We start from the raw sequence: 16,401 nt of genomic DNA on the forward strand, positions 1-16,401 counted from the left end.
ATGAACAGATTCCTTCAATAAAATACACAAATCTTGTTAAAAATTTTGCCATCCTAATGGCAAAATAACACATTGATTTTTCTTTTCAGCGTCATATGAAAAATGTTCTCAGCCAAAAACGTTTCTCTGTTGTCGTGTGAGTCACCACAGCACTGACTTACATTCACATCTTACATGAGCTCCTGAGTTTTGCTTTCAGTTGCACTGCTACAGAATGAAGCTATCATAAAAAGGAAAGTTGCACTAGGATTTTGCTTACATAGGTGATGCTGCTGAAAATACACTAATGCTGACTGGTTATGAAGATTTTTAAAGCAAAAAAAAATTAGTGAGGCAATAGGAGAGGCGAATGGATTTTGAAACCCATCCATATGCACTTCATGTAATGCTAAGTTTTGTAAAACACTATGAAAGGATGCACCATATGTCAAATTGCAGAACAGGCACTGACACTACCAGTTTCATACAATTTAATAACAAGCATTTAAACTTCAACCATTTCTAGTGACTCAAGTGACAAGATGCTTGAATAACAGACTGTCTCCTCTGTTTTCCACAGCCTGCCATCTTAAGATGAGAGTTGCCATAATACTTACATTTGTCTGCTGATTATTTTTCTTAATAAAGTGTTAGCAGCAGCAGTCCCACTGCTCAGTCCCACTGCTGTGCTGAATGAGCAGTTTTCTTTTTAGCCTTAATTTTCAGGTTTCTAAGAACATGTAATACCCAAAGCTACTTAGTATATTTCAAAGAGGCAGGAGGGGAGCAAGAGGAGAAGACACCTCAATAGGCTCAGGACTTTCTGGAATTGCTAATTTCACAAAACTGGATTTGTGCAACACAAGGAAACTTGTTTATTTCAATCTAATGGCAAAATTTTAAAAACACAATTTCTAATACTTGCAGTTATGGTCTGTAGGGACTATGAATAATTCCAAGTATTTTATTTCAGGAATATATGGTTTTAAGTAACAAACAAAAGTGACAGAAAATGTTTTTTAAAAACAAATAAATGTAGCGTTGAGGAAATGCTCCTATTCATCTACATAGTTTTTAACTGAAAGAGGAATGTGGTGTTGAGGATATGTTCCTAATTAATCTAGACAGTTCTAGATCACAATTTTCTCTTGAAACTTCGGTGTCTATCAATTGCTGCTTAGAATGACAGGAGAAAGATTTTTAGTGTTTACTAGTATTTATTCTTTTGGGTGTTTTTTAAATAAAATAATGGGAAGAAAATAAAAATATCAGCATAATTTTTGGGGGGAGGAATTGAAAAGAAAGAAAAAAACAACCCAAAGTCTAATATGGTTTATATGTTCAAGAATAAAAGTTGTCAGTAAAAATGCCAATAGTATGTAAAACGGAGACAAGTCATGGTTGTTGTGGGAAACTGTAAATTTGAATCCTTCCCTTTGTGTATTCCAAAACAGATGTTCAGCTGCTATAAATCAGCAAAACTCCCTGACCCTTAATTTCTTAACCACCGGAATGTGCTGAGGATTTTTTTCACCAACTTTACTTCAGCTAAGTAGCAATACTCTAGGTATTCTAAGAGCTACTACACCCTCTATTGGGCAAAGCATTTTCATTCAAATACAGAAAATCAGTTAATTTCAATGATCCAAAGCAACCACTGGTTGAATTCTTCCAAAGGCTGAGCTTGAGTGCATGATGCACATGCACACAGTCTATACAAAAAGCTATATATAATGATGTATAAAATCCGATGTTTTATTTTGGTGTGATGATAACATTTTATAAAGAGAAAGTAGGAATTCATCTTTTGATGAAAGGAAAGACCAACTCAATAATGAGGTTACTTATGAACCCCCTTCCCCTGAATTTTCTCATTTGATGGGTGCTTTTCTCAGTACTGCCCAGCATCTCCTCTGAACAAATCAGTGTTCCCAATAGGAGTGCTCCTTTTGAATTTGACCTTTGCATTCTTCCTTATGTATTCTTAAAATGTGGTAAGTATGAGATACTTTTTAAGGTTGTACTGCAGACACGTGTCACAGGCCCAAAGAACTCACAGCTTCTTGCACAGATAGTATAATATGAAAGCAGATAAGATTTTCAGCTGCCTCTGTGAAAAGAGACGAATTTTAATCACAAATCAGAAGGACACAATATCATGCAGGAAGAAATACATCATTGCAAGAATAAAAAAAGCAGCAACATTGAGATTAATACTTAAGAGACAAAATAATGGATTAGGATGGAAAATTTAAGAAAAATGCAAGAATTATTAAACAGAACTATTGAAGGGGAGATGAGAACCAGTGTATCAGACTTCTAAAAAAGAGGAGTTTGAAACAGAAAACTGTAAAAGTAAGAAAAATAATTTCGAGAGCAAGACACTTAAATGGGCAAATGGTTTTGGTTGCCACACTTAGAGAAGGAGGTGCCTATCCCTTTAGTACAGACCACTTTCTGAGAATCTTTGTTTTCTATCAGCCATCTGCACCACCTCTTCATTCTGCGTTCTCCCAACACATCACCTGCTTGGAAACAAAACTTTCCAAGAAAAAAAGTAAAGCTAGTCTAAACATGTTGATGGCATCTTCTGCTGGAAAACAGTCCTTTTAGAAGACTGGAACTTACCTGTTTAATTTTGACTAAATAACGCATATTTAAGTCTTTTAACATTTCAGTGCAATTAATATATTTCAATTCAGCTTTTTTGAAATAAAAAATTCAGTCCCTTGTATCAAATAACTTTTTAGTTTGAAATGAAGTTCACATTACTAAATTTGATTAATCTAAATGTCTATTATCTTTCCTTTTGTGCATTGTCACTGATAGGTAAACTCTGCAATTAACCAGAGGATACTGACTGCACAGCAAGTTATTAACCCACTGCATAATTGGGCTTTAAGCTTGCCTGAGCCACTTGTAACTAATAACACCAGAGACAGAGTATCACTGTGTTGGAAATTTACATCCTTAATTTAATAATAATAATAATAATAATAATAATAATAGTCTTATTAATTACAGACTTTTTTCCTTAGCAATTACATGCCAAAATGTAATTTCTTTTTCATTTTCTCCCCAAAAAAATTAAGTCTATAATCCAAAGCATTTGCTGAGAGCTACACACTGAGTGACCACTATGGATAATGGATGTTTAAATTTACCTCTCTCTGTGAGATCGTTTTATCTGAAAATAATAGAGAATCTCAGGATGCTTACACAAATGTGCACACAATAGAATTTTGAGCATGACTTCTGATATTAAAATTTCTTCTCAGAGATCACCCTGAGAGCAAATACTTGTATAGTACTTATGTTGCACTACAAACAAAGTCCAGATACGTTCACACCAGTAGGAAGTAGGCATCCAACCACAAGGGGTAGACAACTAAACATTGTCATAATTTGGTTCAACAGCATTTTCTAGCCTACCACAATGTTTCAACTTCTTAATAACATTTTTTTCTATACAGATTTGATTGATAGACTGATTTTTGTTTTGTTGGGTTGAGAGCCCAGAAGGACAGGGTGAGGTAATTAAAAGATGGGAGTAATCAGAAAAGGGAACCGTAAAAAATGTTAATACTCATTTCTACCTCCTCAGAACAATTTAGTAATACAACACCATTGCAATTCCCTTTGGATCTGTATGGACTAAGTAGCCTGCCATTAATTAATATATTTGTTTTTCCTACCACCAAAGCCAGGTTTTTTTAAAGACAAGTAAGGCAAAACTATCTCTGTGTAGATGAACTTTACTGAGATTTGTCTGGCAAAAATCTACAATTTCTGTACCTTATACTGCTGTCTGTCAACAGTTCATAGCAGTAAACCCATAAATTCAAAATTAATTCAAAAAGTTTTATGAAGAGATTTAATTCTTAAAGAATATATTAAGTAAACCAAATGGGACTGACACTTAGAGACTATATGCTTATGTTACCTACTCCTTCTGTCTAGTGGAGAACTGTTCTAAGATGTAACATACTGCAACCAACAGAATCAAGCTAATCTAAGTGAGTTTGGATTAGAGATTAGAAGGGAGAGAACAGTATCTGCTATGTTTTCCTAGAACCGCAAACCCACCACACCAGCCTGCAGAGTGAACTAGCTGCGCTGCAAAAAGAAGTGCACCCTAAGTCACCAAACCAACCACATGATGGCAGTCCAACATTAAAAAAGGGGGAAAAAGGCATTTAAAATAAACTATTTGAAAAAGTAGTTTAAAATCTATGCATATCATTCATAATATAACCAAACAATGCTGCAGAGCAGTAATTTTCAATCTTTCTCTGTCTGAACACCTCTAAACACTTTTAGGATGTAAACACCCAAAAAGCAGATGAATCTGCTGTTTACCTTCCATGAAGCCCAGACTTCATAGTACAGTTTTGACATCCCAGAGTCCACAGAAAAAGGATTTAAATACCAGTTTCATAATTTTAGAAAATACTATTTTGATGTAGTAGTATGCAGATTTGCACTCTGTTCAGAGTTCTGACTTCAATCCACTAACATTTATTTCTGAAATCCAACATAGCTGTCAATGTGCTATTGTATAACTGAGCTTGTAGCTTCTCCTAGCCATCCTTTTTGGTTTCCTCCTCACTAACTGAAACTCAACTACCTACATAAATTCACACACAAAGCTTCCTGTCCAAATCTTTGGTAGGCATATGCAACATATCATTATCTTATGAATGCCCAATACTTATAAGAAACTGATGACATTCAGAGTCTCATCTGCTTGGATTCAGTGTTGTTTGCTACAGCTGATATATAGCTTGATTTTTACCATTTGTATTAGCGAGACTAATGATTTCAGTGACATTTCCCGGTATTTCCAAAATAATTTCCCAATGCTTTTCCTACCCAGCACATGACAGATTGTTCCAGTTGGCACATATCCCCAGAATTGCTCCCTTGTTCCTAGATGAATTTTTATTTGTCTATATTGAATTCTGTGTGCCGTATGCCAACCAAATCAAGATGGGTCAAATCACTTAACATCTTGTGTCTCTCATTACTGTCTTTGCTTTTGCCAGTATTGTGAGTAACTCTAAAAATGTGTTTTCCCGTATCACATTATACAGATCAAATTAGCAATATCAAAGTTCGCATCACTTTCTGGTGAGAGCATTTTTACACAACACAAAGCATTAGCTTCAAACCAGTCACTGCTACACAAAAATACTGCACTACTACGGCACCAAAATGTGGCAATTTGTCATTCTAACTCAGGTTAGAAATATAGATTTAATTTTATATTGTGATGTTATGGAAGATATGAGCTGCTAGATCACCTGCAGGTCTGTAATCACAGATTTGAAGCTGATAAGCATTCTTCCACTCTGTGGTGGCAGGGTAAATTTGTTGCACTTTAATGTAGAGCACATTAAACTGTGGAACCTCTTCTGGCTCACAGCTCTCCAGGTTGTGATTCAGCTTTTCTTTACATGTTGAAAAGTTTCATTGTGAATACCTGTTTGCACCTATGAAATCAAAGGGCACACTCATTAACTTGTTCTTCACAATCATCACAGAGTCATAGAATCATTTAGGCTGGAAAAGACCTTCAAGATCAAGTCCAACCTTTGATCACCACCTTGTCAACTAGAGCATGGCACTGAGTGACACGTCCAGCTGTTTCTTGAACACCTCTAGGAATGGTGACTCCACCACCTCCCCAGGCAGTCACTCCAATGCTTGATGACCCTCTCCATAAAAAATTCTTCCTGATGTTGAACCTGAACCTATCCTGGCACAGCCTGAGACTATGTCCTCTCATCCTGTCACTGGTTGCCTGGGAGAAGAGCTCACCCCTCACTCTCCTTTCAGGTAGCTGCAGAGAGTGATAAGCTCCATCCTGAGCCTCCTCCAGGCTAAACAAGCCCAGCTCCCTCAGCCACCCCTCATGGCTCACTGTAAACCTATTGCCAACTTCACTGCCCTTCTGTGGAGACACACAATGTTTTTCTTGAGGTGGTGATCCAGGACACCGGAGATGGAAGTGGGGAAGGAGCTTTTTCAGCCTTTTGGTGCTTCTGGGTGCTGCCATTCAACTCCTTTGCCATACAGCAGTGGCCATAACCCTATTGCAGGTTCAGCATCTTTGTTTTACAGTGCCTTCTTCCCTCTCTCTACTGAATTGTTTTTCAGATTGCACCCTGAGTTTCCATGACAATATAAATTTTCTTCCTTACAACAAGCTCAGGAACTTGAAGAGCTGTCCTAAAACTAGCACTTCTTTCCTCTGCCTTGTAAAGCCTTACTATTAATGGATAGTCTGAAATTTGTTGAGCTGACTTAAAACTTGCACCATGGCACCATTTTAATAATTACTTTTCTGAAATACTTCACACAACACACTTTAAAATAAATGTACTTTGGTATTTTCCTCCTGCTCATGGGATGTTTACAATTTCAGGTCTGATATCCCTTGTATTAAACTCAAAGTACTACAACAATATTTGCTTTTTATTGCACTATTGATTCAAAAGACACAAAATGTAGCAACATGATGGCCTTTGTTATAGCATGTATAGAACTTGATTTTGTTGTCATGATGCCTTTAATTGTAATGAAATTCCTTCCCATTGTTTGAAGTTCTTTCTTTATGTTAAAAGTCAAAAAGTGTCCATTATAATTATTGTCCATTATAATTCCCAGAATCCATTCTGTTAATCCTATTGAAGGAAATTGATGACTTGTCAGTAATTAGTCAGAAAATGCTTAACTGTGCATTTACTTGAGAACTTGTTTAAGAAACAGAAGTACAACCGCCCCATCTTCTGATCAATTTGTGGTATGACATGTCAGAAAACTCAGAAACACACTTGATATTGGCTACTTTCATATTTAATTCAGAATGATTGCACATGTAACTGCCTCAATATGTGTTCAATCTTTATAAAAGCATTAAGTGTATGATGAAAGACAAGGAACTACTGGAGAGGGTCTAACGGTAGGTGACACAAATGATTAATGGACCGGAGCATCTCAAGGAGGGACTGCTGGAACTGGACCTTTTCAGTCTAGAGAAGACTGAAAGGGAATTTTATCAATGAATATGAATACCTCAAAGGTGGGAGGCAAGAGGGTGGTGCCAACCTCTTTTGAGTGGTGCCCAGCAACAAGATGAGGAGCAATGGCCATAAACTGAAACACAAAAGTTCGAACTCAACATGAAGTAGAACATTTTTACATTGGGGGTGGCAGAGCAGTGGTACAGGCTGCCCAGGGAAGTCATGAAGTCTTTCTCTGAAAACATTCAAAACCCACCCAGACACTTTCCTCTGTCACAGGCTCTAGGTGACTCTGTCTTAGAAAGGGCTTGGACAAGTTCAACTGGAGATCATCAAAGGGGATATTTAGATTTGATTATTAGAAAAATCTTTTTCATTGTTACAGTGGTCAGGCATTGGAATGGGTTGCCCAGGGAGGTGGTGGAGTCACTATGCCCACACTGTTTTAAGAGGTGTCTGGAGCTGGCGCTGGGAAATGGTTGGACTTGAAGCTCGTAAATTAATCCATAAACACAGATATTTACGTCCAAAAAGGAGACAGAGGAGTCCTTTTTGCTTTATTCGAATAAAGGGAGAGGCCATGGGGCAGTCCCCTGGGTTCTCTCAAACTTTTGGAAGACGCAGCCTCCTTTTATCCTATTTTCCCGGCCGCATTTTCCTCTTTCCCTGGTGCCTGAAGGTACTTTAGAGGCACAGACTTCCTAGAACGCCTGATACCTGAGATTCCTCCCTAACGTATAACCCTCCCTTTTAATTTTTTATAGAATTAATGTGTTTTCCCCATTGCTTCTTTCATCTTTCAATATCCAATTTAATTTATCGGCAAACCTACAGTTTGTTTGTAAAGGCAAATAGCTTTTTCCATTCATCAATCAGTAGAATCTTTCCCATTTTTCCTTTTATCTCTCAGTGCTGGTTTTATCTACCAGCACATCCACAGCTCGTTTGTAAAGACAAATCCGACATTCTTCTCATTTCCAACTCGCATGATTCCACGATTCTGTAATTCTATCTCCAGCACGCCCTTCCAACCCTGCCGACACCGTTAATTGCTTAAGAAAGCGTGCACAACACCGCAGCTCCATTTCGGCTGCACACCACAGGAAGAACTCCAAGGGCGAATACACAACAATATGAGCTGGGGAACGTTCAGGTCTAAAAGCTGATCCCTAAGGGAACAGCTCCATCCCGGGTCGGCCATAGCAAGGACCACCAGCCCGCGGCCGGCCCGCCCCCGACCCGCGGAAGCACCAGGGCCTGCTGGGGAAGCGGAAGGGCCGGCCCGCTCCGCCCCGCTCCGCCTGGCCCGGCCCGGCCCGGCCCGGCCCGGCCCCGCCCTCCCTCTCCTGCGCAGGGGCCGCCGGAGCCGCCGGAACCGCCGCGCCCGCCCGGCGTTGGGGCCGCCGCCGCCCCGCCATGTCCGAGGCGGGCCAGGAACTCGTCCATCTGGTGTGGGGCAAGAAGGCCGGGCCCCGCGGGCTGGCCGACACCATCTTCTGCCGCTGGGCGCAAGGTACCTGCGTGCGCCGTGCCCCGCCGGCCCTTCCCGCCTCTCTGCCCCGGCCCGCCCGCCGGGCACAGCCGCAGCTCCCCCGCGCCCCGGGCCCGTGTACCTGAGGGAGGGGCGCCGTGCCCTGGGCACCGCTCGGTGCCCGTGTCAGCGGCGCCTCGGCGCTGGCCCACGCGGGAAAACGATGCGGCAGCGTCCCTTGCTAAATAATTATTTTGGTTTTTTACAGCATGCTCGCCTTTAGCCACACATCTCCACAGGGACTTGTGTAGAAAAGGATCTGAATTTGTTAAATATAACAACCGCGTCTCATGTTGTGATTTTACATTGCGGGTGGAAACGAACATAAGCTGTGCTTTGGTTTTGGTTGCGGTTTTTTTTTTGTTTTTTTTTTTTGTGAAGAATATGTGAATCACAGATAGACTAAGAAGAAGCGGGGGCAGGCTTGGGACAGAAACCCACAGACTTGTTTTTTAAACTGGTTATTTGGCCATGGAGGCAGGTACATGCCAGTATTTGGACATGTCGAGAGATAAAGCAGCAGTAACGCTGGAACGTGCCGTATTTGTAAGGTGTTTAAAGTTCCTTGCAACAGACTTTTCTTAGTGTTCTCAGTTCCTTGCCTTTTTTTTTTTTTTTTTTTTTCTTTTATAACAAGGGTGCTGTCACACCTAGTTCAGTAGATTTCCGAGCTGTGTAGCTGTTCCCCATTACTGGACACAATGCATTACCAGACTCATATTTTTTTCCCCTAGGTTTATCTCTCTTCAGATAGTTCAGTGATAAATAGTCAGGGAAAAAAGCCAAATCCCCTCTAAGATCTAGAATTTAAGCAGGCACAGCAAAAAAAATGGTTATTGAAATATAATTGCTTTCTGAAATATCTCCCTAAGTTTTGGTAATGTTGGGGTTTCAGTGCAAGGTGAGTGCAAAATCAGAAGAGAAGAATTGGTGTTAAAAAGCATAATTATTTTTTTAACTGATAATGTTGTATTGCCACAACTGAAGTTTTAATGATAGTTTGTATGAGAAATTTCAGCAGTTTCAGAATTTTTTGAAATTTATGTTAAAGTGCACTGTACTTGTGAATGAGTGAGCGTTTAATGGAAAAGATCTCTGGAGTTCTTGGAGGCTTCTGCAATGGAGCTGCTATTTCCAATCTGTCATTAGGGGATGTCCTGTGACTGCAATGTGTAGTGCTTCTGTTCCCTTCTCTGTATCCTTCTCCATATAATCAATTTTGTGTAGCAAAACCCCATGGCTTTAAGTTAGACCGTTTGGAGGTCTTGTGCTGGGAATCAAAACAGTCTATTCCAGTCACTTACCTGGTGTAGCTGCATAATACTTTCACCCAGCTTTCAGTTTCTATTTTGTTGAAAAAGTTCTGCAGCATTTAATTGCTGCAAAGGAGGCCTGTCAACACTGACTCATCAAAATTTAAAAGAGAAAAAACAAACAAACAAATATATGAACCTTTATTATTTCCAAGGACTTGGAAGTTTAAAGATAGACCCTGTTTCACATAAAAAGTGCTGAAAGCATCAAACACCTAGTTTGGTGTTGGTTTGTTCTGTTTGTTTCTATTTCTTTTGATTGTAGTGCTAGCACTGGAATTTATTTTGGATACTTGCTGAACATTGTCCGATCCATTCTCAAACCCTTTGGAAGTTGAGAGCTATGATTTTCATTTGGAAAGGAAAGTAGGCAAGACTGATAGTTTTCAGTTTCTCAGTGAAGACAACCGCATTCCAGGAATCCTGGTACACACCAAACTCATTGACCACCATAGTCATTTGAAGATGGGCTGACTTGCAAGCAGTTTAGAGAACTGACCCAGCTCATATGGATGTACTGTTACAAGTTAGTGGAAGTAATTTCCTCAGGTTTCTTCACTGACAACTTTAAATATATTGGTTTTATTCTGGACTTAACAAAGGCATGGCTGTTAAGTTGTTGTGAGAATTTTAGTGTGGAGTTTTTTACAGATTTTTTTTTTCTTTATGATTGCAGCAGAATTAGCAGTTTGAACCTTGTGGATTCCGTTTACCAGAATCCTCAGAGCAGACACAGGAATGCAGTGCAAAGCTTCAGTCTGCTCTTCGGTGTTTGGACTGTGAGGACTTGGGAACGAGCTGAGATGATGACTGAACCCTAAAGGAACATACCTATATTAGGAATAAATTTCTCTATTGGTCCAAGGGACAAATTTCATGCATAAAACTGCTTTTCAGATCATCCCCAAGGCATGAGGCAACATGTCTGTCCAGTATAAATGCCTGCCAGACTTGTGCACATGATCCTTTTCAGAATTACATAAGCTGTGTTCTTGCTGGTCTTTGGAAAGAAAGATAAGGAATGGTCTTCTCAAATAGGCATTTAACTGCAAAGGCCTAGTGGGAAGTACAGTTTATGTGTATATGGATAACATACAGTGTAAAAGGGTCCGTTTTGTCTGGATTCTCTTTCAGCTTCCAGTTGCCCAATTTAGTGGTAGCCTGCCAGGTATTTTGTCTACATTCCTCAATCCCTTACAGGACTTCTTGTCTCTTTATCCACAACCCATTCAGTGAAGTTTTGTTGTGGTATTGCTGTAGTAAATGCTCCTTCCTTTATGTGGGCAGGAAAATGTTTTTTGTTTGTTGGGGGATTTTCTCCCCACATAAAATTTCATAAGCTTCATTCTGCTGTAAAGATATGTTTGGAGACCCCAAAGCCACAACCAAAATGTGTATCATTCTATTCCCAGTGCTAGAGAAAAAATGAAACATTGTGTTGTAAACCTCATGCTTGGGTAATAATGTGTTATTCTAGTGTTTCTTCCAGGCAGTTCATGTATCCCAAAAGAGAAAAAGAAATGTACTTCCCTGGTGAGAGGTGGCTGAAGTTGCTTGTTTTGTTCAGCTTGGAGAACAGGAAACTGAGGGGAGACCTCATTGTGGTCTTCAACATCCACATGAGGGGAAGTGAGGGGGCAGGAACTGATCTCTTCACTCTTGTGACCAGTGACAGGACTTGAGAAAACAGTGTAAAGCTGAGTCAGAGGAGGTTTAGGTTTGGTATCAGGAAAAGGTTTGAAAAAACAGAGGGTGATTGAGCATTGGAACAAGCTCTCCAGGTAAGTGGTCACAGCACCAAGCCTGACAGAGTTAAGGAGCCCTTGGACAACATCCTCAGATACATGGTGGGGCTTCTTGGGGTGTCATGTGCAGGGACAGGAGTTGGACTTGATGATCCTTGTGGGTCTCTTCCAGCTCAATATATTCTGTGATTCTAGGACAAAACGTGAAGAGCGCAGCATCTTTATAGCTAGACTGGATCAGCAAGGGCTTTTCTAACCTGGTTAGTGTTGCATACTCTTTGCTAATTCCCTTGTCTCATTCAGGTAGAACTGGGTTTTGTACAGGGTGAAAATACTGAAGAGACACAGCATCCTTTGTGAGATGGCAGTTATGTCTGGTGTCTTGGGTGAAAAAATATTTTTTAGAAATAAGCTAGTAATAAAAAGATGCAGGAAGGTGGTGGAGTAGTCATAATAGAAGATTGAATGTTTTTTGTACTACTTTGGACTGTGATGGGGCTTATTAGATGAAGGACAGCAGTGGGTAACTAAATCATATGCTAATATTGGCAAACTCTACATAGAAGAGCTAAGAATTAGACATAAGAAAGAAACATGGACCTTCATAAATGCCAAATTGGGAAATAAGGAGAATAAAACTATGTTTTGTATGATTATAGTGGACAAAGGATGTAAAGACAGATTTCTCAGTGTCATTACTTAAAATATTGGGCAATGCACTGGCTATCAACAGGAATCTAGATCCATTCCCTTCTAGCCACATTGCTTCAAAAGGTTAAAGCAGCAGTGCAGTAGTGATGTTGAAAAAAATTAGGTCAATACAGCATTTAATAGGGTTATAAATGACATGGAAGATATATGGTAATGACATTATTTTGTGTTTCTTGCAGGGAAAGGATGGTAATTATATTTGTGGATAAAAGGCATACAGATTAATTTTTTAAAAATACTATTTTGGCTGTGTTACATATTTTTTCTTTTTGAAATTTTATCTTGAGTGAGAATAGCTTTATGATAGATATGAATGGTTAACAGAGAGAGTAAGCAGAAGTTATTTTGGATTGGAAATGCTCATCTTGGTAGCTTAAAGGGTGGCCAGACCATTCTTACCAATTATAAGGAAGAGTGTGGGGTTTATGAATGTTAACAGAGATTGCCCCAAATGTGACTGTTGTGGAGAGTTAAAAAGGTAAGTAAGTGTGGTTTTAGACTGAGGTAGGCTTGAGCTCAGATGGAGTTCAGAATGCTGAATTCCTGAAATGTTACCTGAGCTGACTTCCAGTTCTGTGGAACTTTTAGAAATGAGCAAGACCATACTGCCTGAAGCCCATTTTTTTGCTTAACAGCTTTTAGAATATTAATATTTATTAAGCATTAAGCAGCATTTAAGTAATAAGAAGTGTTTCCTCAGGTATTTTATATGTATTTTGCCTGTGATTATGTTCTGTGAAATTCTGTCTGATACTGACTTTACATTGTCTGTCTCAAATTTGTATTCAATCTGGTGGATCACTCAATGTTCTTTGTTTTTAGGAAGCAGTTTTGAAAAACAGGGCAGGGTTAAGCTGAGACAGTTCATGCCTTCTATAAGAAGCCTGAAGAATGTGAAGCAAATTCAAGATTTCTTAAGTGTGGTTAAGTGATACCACACCCAAGTATGTTGTTTTCCTGCAGAAACAAATCATTAAAACAACTAAAAAAGCTCTCTTGTTGAAGTGTGCTTAGCTGGCATGCAGTAACGCTTCAAAGCAGAGGAGGACTTACCTTTTAATATTGTAAGCCTGCACAAACCAATTCAGAAAGTTGAAAGGACTGATGATATTTCAGGGCAGCGAAATGGCATTACTGCAAACTTTGGTTCAAGTATGAATTAATGGAGCTTCCTTGCTACATCAGGTGATGCCAGGTCTTGGTACAGAGGCTTGACACAGGCACCTAGGTTTTGGATATAAAATACATTCTTTGTAATGCACATTTGCACATGTGGTTAAAAATAAACCTGGAGCCTTTGGTCAGGTACAGCAGAAACCCTGTGGCTACCCCGATCCTTTTTAAAACAAAAAAAATCACATTTTTGTGGAACAACTACTATTCTGTGATGAAGTATGGGGTACAAAACATGCAGTTGTCCTATCTCTTGCTGTTTGAGATGATGTACTTACCATGCTGTAGTGTGGGAGGTGAATGTCCTCAGTTCAAATTCACATCCAGGACTTAGAGGTCCTTTTGTTACAGCAGCATGTAATCCTGCAGAACCAGGGAGAGGAGGAATTGTGTGAAAGTAGCACTGAACTTTCTTTGTGCTGAGACTTACACTGTGAGTTTGTGACAAGATGCTTGTGTATCCCCTTTCTGCCTGGCCTCACTTGCTTGTGTTTACTGGTTACTTGCTGACTACAGTTGCATGGTTTCTAGTTGACAGTGAACTAGAATGACTTTGGCACAATCTTATCATTACTTAAAAGGATAATGCAAAACACCGCTCGCTCTAGGTTGCCATGTGTCAGCTTCATCAAGGTAATTGCATGTGCATTTATCCATGAGAAATAGAAGCTGTTAATCACCTTATCTTAAAGACAACTTTAAGGGCAAGGTAGTAATGAAACAGTTTTGATGTAATTGCTCCAGTATTTGCTTTATTATGTGACTGTAAGATAATTCTGAAATACAAATGCCTTAAAGCTGGAGGGGGGAAATAGGTGATGTTACATCTCAGTAAATGTAGTGTGTCTTCTGTGAAAGAACACCATTAAGAGGTTTGATTCAGGGGTTGCAAGTGAATATTTTAAGCTACTCAGCATATTTCAGTCTTAGTAGGATGCACTGATAGGTCAAAAATGAGATCAGTGGAAGGCATACTGTGCCATTCATCAGGAATAAAAGTGTATTATATATGTTCAGTGAAGGTTACAATATGTATTTTTATTACATACGTAGACAAAATAATACACAAATTTTAATTTATTGATAAGAAATAAACTATAATAAAACAAATTATTTAAGTTAAAAATTCTTTTGTTTATAACCCTAGCTGTTGGACGTTAGTGGTCATGATTTAATTGCAGGTATAAATAATTAATTTCTGTCCTTTCATCTGTACTCATGACTTTTTTGCTTCAGATAGTTTAACCATATGCAGTTGCATTATGAAGGAAACAAAAACCTGATTTTAAAAGGTGAATAAATCAGGTGTCATTTCTGTTAGGGAAGGAGTATCCATATTTGGTTACATATTTCATTTTTAAAAATCCTTTTTCATTTGGCAGGATTTGTCTTTAGTGACTCTGAATCAACTGCATTAGAGCAATTTGAAGGTGGCCCTTGTGCAGTGATAGCACCTGTGCAGGTAAGATGCCTATATTATAGGAATGTTTTAAAATCAGTGAGCCCCAAATTTGTTCTTTATATATTTGTAGATAAAATAAATATGAAAAAAATTGCAGACCAGTCGCGTTTTGATTTCATAAGTAAGATGTGGAGGAGGCAAGGCAGGGATGGACATGGGCTGATTTTGAACTATGGTTTTGCAGAAGGATATTTGTTTGAGGAGATGCAGCAGGCTGATCCAAGCAGAAGTAACTTCAAAATCAGGAATGCATTATAAAGGGGAGGAGGAAAAGATCCGATACAAATTGAATCCTAATCCTTTCCCATCTCTTGAATTCCCTGCCCCTAAGGGTAATATCTGTGTCAAAATGTCTGCCTTTTCTTTTTTTTAATTCTGTATTAGAAATACTTGAAGTAGTTTATTTTCACATCTAACAGGATTTGCTGTGTACTAAAAGGGGAAAAAGTATACTTCTAAAGTCCTAATGAGCAGAATAATTGAAATATGCCAGATGAATATATTTTATTCCTGATAACATGCTTAGGATTCATTTGTGTTGAAGACATGCTAAGCCAGCTGTAGTTGTGATTTTTTTTTTTGTTGTTTTCTTGCTTGACTGTACCTTGCAGGCTGTGCATGTTGTTTGCTGTGCTGTGTCAGGGCAGGTCTGACTGCTGGCTGGATGTAGGACCTGTAGCTAAATGTGTCCTGCTGGAGCAGTTTAACTGTGACTGCTCTTCAGTCTCATCAGAGCACCTTGTAGTGACAGGCAGGCTTTGAGTCATGGAGCAGATTACTTTTTGTGGTAGCCTGCTGGTGGCTCCTCTTAAACACAGATCAGATTCTGCAGGTATGTCTCAGTCTGTTTGGAGGCCTTGTCCACTGATATGGGGCATACTTAATTCGTGTAGCAGAGTGAATCTGATCATGCAGTGGAAGGTCACTGGGTCAGACAGCTGACACCGTGGAATTGTTTGCATCTCTGGCATGTATAATGTCATAAAACCTCTGCCACTCTTAACACTGGTCCCACTGAAAGACTTGTACCACAGGAAGAAGCACCATTTGTTTAAGTGGCAGAGAATAAATAAAAAACCATTTACCATGAATTGTACTCCATAGTGTGGCTCTCTCTAGTTCTGTGGTCTTAAAACTAGATGCAGTGTCTGGTCTTTGATGTTAGAATTAGAAGTCTTTTATATGGGGGATTGGAGAGAGTAAAGAATGGCCAGCTCTGTAACGGCAGTGCCAAGTCTTTAATATATTAAATGTTCATGTAGATAATTTTTTTAGGTGATGTAGTTAAATTTTCTTGAAATTAAGTAATTAAAGCATATTTAAAAGTGAATTGACTTCCAGCTAGGGACGGAGGAAGGGATGAAACAGATCTTGCAGTGCCTGCTGCTGCCGTGAATTACTAGAACAGTGTGCAAAGAATCTGTGATGGGAGAATAGGATGAGCATGTCAGGAAAGCAGTAG

General features: G+C 39.2%; 1 protein-coding gene across 2 annotated transcripts in view; it reads left to right on the forward strand.

The window, feature by feature from the left end:
• Window positions 1-8,364: 8,364 nt before the first annotated feature.
• Window positions 8,365-16,401, forward strand: part of MINDY3 (MINDY lysine 48 deubiquitinase 3) — a 47,899-nt gene continuing 39,862 nt past the window's right edge. Inside the window, exons 1-2 of one of the 2 annotated variants that reach the window (XM_062507682.1) lie at window positions 8,365-8,517; window positions 14,860-14,939. In XM_062507682.1, the coding sequence (XP_062363666.1) occupies window positions 8,421-8,517; window positions 14,860-14,939 (177 nt within the window). In that variant the 5' untranslated portion in view covers window positions 8,365-8,420. Of the gene's footprint in view, window positions 8,518-13,140; window positions 13,249-14,859; window positions 14,940-16,401 lie in introns of those variants that run through there. The other variant, XM_062507691.1, reaches the window with a different exon arrangement.

Source organism: Cinclus cinclus, chromosome 1, assembly GCF_963662255.1.
Source record: "Cinclus cinclus chromosome 1, bCinCin1.1, whole genome shotgun sequence".
In the NCBI taxonomy this organism is placed as follows: domain Eukaryota; kingdom Metazoa; phylum Chordata; class Aves; order Passeriformes; family Cinclidae; genus Cinclus; species Cinclus cinclus.